Source organism: Drosophila hydei, unplaced genomic scaffold (assembly GCF_003285905.1).
Source record: "Drosophila hydei strain 15085-1641.00,03,60 unplaced genomic scaffold, DhydRS2 tig00008119-arrow-pilon, whole genome shotgun sequence".
NCBI lineage: Eukaryota > Metazoa > Arthropoda > Insecta > Diptera > Drosophilidae > Drosophila > Drosophila hydei.
The window spans coordinates 7,477,432-7,483,582 of NW_022045830.1; the positions used below are offsets into that span (position 1 = coordinate 7,477,432).

A 6,151-nucleotide genomic window follows, 5' to 3' on the forward strand; every position below is an offset into this window, starting at 1 on the left:
TGCCGACCTTCCTCTATGGAGTACCCCAAATTCTCAAAGCAAAACTCTAAGAGATAAACTGATTTTTGGTGCATAAAAAGCTCTGACCTACATAGAGATCTAATGATTCCTAGGTGAGACAGCTGCAAATACCCAGCCAAAGCAGCTCGCGTTTAATCTGACTAAAAATTAGAGCACGTGAAGGCTGAAAAGATAACCTCCTCTGAAAGTAGAAAACGTGAAATATTGTGGAAAGGAATAATAAATAATTAAGTCTAGACTTAAGATGTATATGCTAGATTACTATAAGGTATATACATGATATATATGTATATATATAAACATAAATGAGCTTGAGATAATATAGTTCAAAATCCTATATATTTAAGAGCTTAAGATGCGCCAGAAATTTATATATTTTATATATTTCTTATATATCATATATATATATAAAAATATATATATATAGAGAGAGAACATCTCCTAGTCATCTAAGGCCGCCTTGCCATATTCACACTTGTTCTAAATTCAATTAATTTTTTCGCCTGATAACGAGAGTCTCGTGTTTTCTTAATGCAGATAAGAAATACAAGCGAACAAGATCAAGTCAAGTAGAAAACGGAAACAGCCCAAAAAAATAATTTATAAATTACAATTTGGTTGAAATCGAGCAGATCGCTTCATATATTTCCAGACTTTGGCGCCCCACACAGACGAGACACGAGCCGAGCAGCCAAGACGAAGCGAAGGCAATTTCGAGTTAAGATTTATTTACTTTGGTCCAGGAATAGATACAACATTTGAATATATTTAAGAGATAAGTACATGCAGATAAGTACAATTGTCTAGAAATTCGATTTAGTGTTAAGTCGTAAGTAATTAAATAAGTACTACATTTATCGTATACGCACACATACATATATAGAGAGACATACATATATATTTATATATATAGAGTATAAAAATAATACAGTATCAGAGTGGGCCCAGGGGTGCAGCAGGACGTCGGTCCCTCTTCGATCGTCGATCCCTAAATGGAATTTTGGGTAGGACAACAGTAAACCTACCCTTAGCCACGCCGCTGAGCCCTGCTAAATGCCTAAAGAGGAGAATTTTCTATGCGCTGTTTTTTCAGCTTTCTATTCACTTTGTTTTTGGCATGCATATGAGATTTCAAAAATATAATACTTTGTCTTTTATAGGAAGATATAGCTGTAGATTCGCCAGCCAGAAGATGAATGACCCTTGCAACGCTTGAACTTAGCTAATTAGCGAAAAGTAATTATCGCGTAAAGAACAAAAAACTCGCTTGGGGCACTCACAATGAAGTCTAGCCTAGCCGAAGCCACAGCTAAGTTTAAAGGTCTTTTGTCTTTCAAACTGTTCTAGGCGCACAGATCTTCTGTTCGCAACACCCTTGCAGAGGCGACCCTATGGATATTGTTATGAAACGTGGAAGTCGGACGACTATATAATATAGCTACCAAAAGTTATTTGTTTACCGGAAATGCTGAAACAAACCTCGGACTTCACTTTACTAAATCTTATCAATATGGAATATATCAACAACATTAAAAATGAACACGGCGTGAACTATGGGAATCAATATAGGAAACCCTCTAGGAGAGTTTTGAGCTAGCTCAGATATAAGGTATCTACAAGGGTATTTAGTCTTCGGCAGTTGCCGAAGTCTTCGGCTGCTTGGTCTGCTCAGTATTTGTGACCATTGCTCTTGATCATGGCCGCATTTAGGGGCTGAGCCTCCAGTGTTTCGCGCAGCTCCTTGCCCGCCTCCATGTAGGCATCGGTTGCCTCTTTCTTACCGAATCGCTCGCCATCGGCAATCGTCTCCAGCGTCGGCTTGTTGTGCGTCTCCGGCAGCAGCAGCGACATGAAGCCGGCGGCCAGCGAGAGGGCGCCATAGATGACCAGCGGCAGCGGTGGCCAAACGGTGGCCAGGGCATTCAAATAGGGCGCCAGCATGCCAGTCAGCCGAGAGACCATGGAAGCGGCACCCATGCCCACAGTGCGCACCACCGTGGGGAACTGCTCGCTGGAGAAGAGATAGATGGTGCCGTAGGAGCCCGTAATGGCCAGCTTGCCCACCATGGCGCACGTGACTATGAGCCAGTGCATCTGCTGGGGTACAATGATGGTCAGCAGCAGGCTGACACCGGCGACCAGCATGCAGCCACAGAGTATGGAGCGACGTCCCCATCTATTGAGGGTCAACAGCAGGAAACAGTAGGCGGGTATCTCCACGGCGCCGGAGATTAGGAAGTTGAGCAGGACATTGCCGCCCAGATTATTGGTGCTCCAGGACAGGCCGTAGTAGACGCCAGTGCAGACCAGCCAATCGAAGAAGATGACCAGCGTCTTGCGACGCAAATTCGGATAGCGCAGCAGATCCCACACCGAGGGTGGACGAGTCTCTTCTTCCTTGATCTCCTGCTTGCAGCTGACGCCATCATCCAGCAAGGCGACTAAGGCCTCCTTCGTGATGTTCACCCGATTGAAGTGCGCCGCCTTCTGTATGATCTGGATGGCCTCCGCGTTGCGTCCCTTGGAGAGCAGCCAGCGCACAGACTCCGGTATGATCCAGTGGTAGCACATGAACACCAGCCCGGGTAGGGTCAGGCCGATCTGCAGCCAGCGCCAGTCGTGAATGAAGTAGGCAAAGACCGCCGTCAGCATGTAGCCCATGGAGAAGAACATCATCACAAAGATGCCCGCGTACAGACGCTTGGTGGGACCCACCATTTCCATGGCAATGACATAGGCCACAAGGAACACGCCTGATGTGGTGGAGCCCACGACGAGGCGGGCCAGCGTATAGGTGAAGTACTCGGGCGCCAAGGCTGCCACCACGCCGAAGATCACCTGGATGACCAGCGAGCCGAAGAAGATAGGCTTGCGTCCGTACTTGTCGCTCAGCTGGCCAAAGATGATGCTGCCCAGCAGCACGCCCAGCATGAACATCGAGTCACTGCTGGCCGCGAGAAAGCCACGTCCACAAACCAAGTTGAACTCGGTGACGGCGCTATTCAAATATTTGCTCTGATCGTAGATGTAGCGACTGCAGCTCTGAGTCGTATTGCTCAGCCGATGGTAGCTGCCATTGGTGTAGGCCAGTTCGTAGTAGGCGCAGCTGTCCTTAGCGGGATATGCGAGTTGCCGCAGCTGTGCCGGCAGCTCGTAACTGGCGCCATCCAGATCCGTCGGCAGCGCGCAACGGAAATCCGGCTTGGCGAGCAGAAAGACGCCCGCGAGCTTATGAAATGCCACCGGTATGGAGGTCAGACAGATCAGCACATAGATGATCTTTTGGTAGCGGCCAAAGTCGCCTAACTGAACGATAACCTCGTCGTAGCCCATTGCTCGTCCGACTCGACTGGCCGCTGGCGCAGTTCGTAAATTACTGAAAGGTTTCGCCAGCCAAACGCTGCTCCGCTGCTATGTTTCTTTGCTTTCTTCGGATGCTCGCTCGCCAATTAACGTATCTGCCAGCTGTGACGGTGGCGGTAACGGTGACGGTGACGTGTACTTTGTACCCCGCCGGAGCCGGACGTAGTCAAGAGAGAGAGAGCAAATATAATTGTCTCTGTGGCAGCAACACGTGTTGCCGAAAAATTTAGCAAGAACTGCTGATTTGAAGACGTTTTGGCAAACGAGTTGCTGGCAAAATGTTGCGATTCTCGGAAGAATCGTGAGACAGCAAGAGAAATGAGTTTTTTTTGGTAGATTTTGGCCCGAATGCGGCAAATGCGTTACGTTTGCCCGTCGAAATAAGCTGCGCGATTGAAGGCCGGCGAATGACTAAAAGCATTATTGGCGACGATAAAAAACGATATGCTTGGCCCATATACTGGCCCACAGCCGAGCGGCCGAGTATCCATCATAGCAGCACCCGAAGATGTGACACGCTAACCACTTGCCCAGCTATGCAAGTGCGAGCGAGACGGCGCTAGTGAGAGCGCAAAGAACTGCGCTCTGTTTGTAACGGAGAAATTTTATCCAGCCATTAGAGAGAGGTTGCGAGAGAGAGAGAGAGAGAGAGACAGCGGGCGCAAGCGGAAGACAGAAGCCGGCAACAACTTGCTAAGCTACCCTATAAGCATGATTGCTAACAATGCAAGAGAGGTTTCCAACCAACTTACGCAGTTGTTATGACTCATAACGCGCATAATCACATGTTCGCACTGTACACACTAGCACACGCACACACACACACATACACACGCATGCTTATGTATATCTAACACGCACACACCTCAGCTAAGTACTCGTGCATGTAGCTGTGTTTAGACAGTCTGCTCTATTGAACTGTAAAAATAGCAATACTTAAATAATAATATTTGCATAATGCCCAGCGAGCGATGCAAATAGATGGAAGATATCATTAATTCAGAATGTATTTCAGACATTCTCGTTTTATTTGTTCCCAATCCTGACTTATATACAAATATGTCTGCTATCGATGCCAAAGTCAACATTTTTTTATATATACCCTGTAAGCTAAGTGGTAAGATTGTACATATGCATACATATAATTGCTATGTAGATATCATATGATTGACGATCTTTCCAGTAGGAACCGAAGTTCATTTGTTCAGAGCGATTCAAGAATTTTACTGAAAATCCATTGAAAAATCTGCAAAATATCAGAAAAAATATTAAGCAATCAAATAGTTTCCAATTTAGATCATTTTTAAGTTTTAATTCAATTAACTCATACTCACACATAGTATCTATAGTTGATCACCTTTTTGGGTATATCACCAGCCGTAGTCTTACTCAATTAACCGTACTAAGTCTGCTACTTGCACCTTGAATAAGTAGTATGCTCTAGTCGTTCATTTTAACCATTCGCTCATAATTAATGCTAATATCTATATCTGCTCACAATTCAAAGATCTTAATCATAAGCTAGAAATGCCAATGCGATGAAGGGTGTTCTTTAGTCGTTCATTCCTAACAACTCAATATTTATTTTATTTTAAAACATTCGCTTAAATAAATAATGCCAATTTATTTCAGATCTTATTTTCTCGTAGCCCTCAACTACGGGGTATCATAGGGTCGTCTATTTGAAGTAACTAAAACTTTAAAGAAGATCCTCAAGGTAAAGGAGATTTGATTTGATTTGATTTGAATTCTCGATGTTCGATTGTAGGGTATCATATAGTCGTTCACTTGAACTTAATCGAAGCCCTCAAATATTCAAAGTATCTCTTCAACAAAGGCAAAATCTATTTGTACGCTCGATCTTCAACTGTAATGCATAGGGTATAGTGTAGTCGGTCATTTGCAGCAGCTAACTGCTAGCTCGAAGCACTCTCAGAAATTCGCTCAAATAAACAATGCTAAATGGTTTCGAGTTGCCGGCCTTTCGCAAGTTTTCAGTTGCGCCGAGGTTCATTTAACTCTATATTTCAATTGGAATTTGTCAGCGACAATTAATGCTTTTTATGGGAAATCAATTGAGTCGAAGAGTCTGAAGAGTCGCGCTGTAAGGCTGTACCAGGCGAGTATCGTACGATATGCGCGCCATTCGAGCCAAACACACTCAATTAGATCCAATTAGAGATCCAATTCGCTGCAGAGTCGCATCGGGAGCAGACAAAGGAAGCCAAACAGGTTGGGGAGAACCAGAAAGTGCTGAAACACCAATTGGAGTTATGGAGTGAAAACACAAAGATAGTATGCCGTATGGCAAATAATGTTGCTCTTGTCATATCATCTTTCTATATACTCATTTTTGTCACTTGAGTCAATTGGTCCCAGCGATCGGATGTTCAAGAGCAGAGCAAATCACACAGCATCCCTCAAATCAATTGAGCCCAACATTGTGAAATTATCTTCAATTCATCAATTGCTCGTGCGTCCCGATTTCAACATAAACATCATGAATTTGATAATCCCCATGGCCAAGTCGCTGGCCAAACTGGTGTTAAGCATCGCAATCTTGTGCGGTTCAGTCAATGCAGATTTGGCCAGAACAGATTTCTCCAGCGAAAAAACTAGCCATTGCCTCAAGCGAATGTTACAACATGCAAAAAACTGGTTAAAAATCGCACAATTTTTATTGCAGCCTTTAAGGCTTTGTGATTATTTCAATTCTGCTGTCCAATCAATGTATAGACATTTTAAATACTTACATTTGTTAATCAGT

The 6,151-nt window shown here is 44.3% G+C and overlaps 1 protein-coding gene across 1 annotated transcript; it reads right to left on the bottom strand.

Annotated features, from left to right (window-relative positions):
* Positions 1-764: 764 nt before the first annotated feature.
* LOC111596953 (organic cation transporter-like protein) lies at positions 765-3,774 on the bottom strand. The gene has a single exon (XM_023311413.2). It carries the CDS (start codon positions 3,352-3,354, stop codon positions 1,690-1,692), a length of 1,665 nt encoding a protein of 554 aa, XP_023167181.2. The 5' UTR covers positions 3,355-3,774; the 3' UTR covers positions 765-1,689.
* Positions 3,775-6,151: the final 2,377 nt, after the last annotated feature.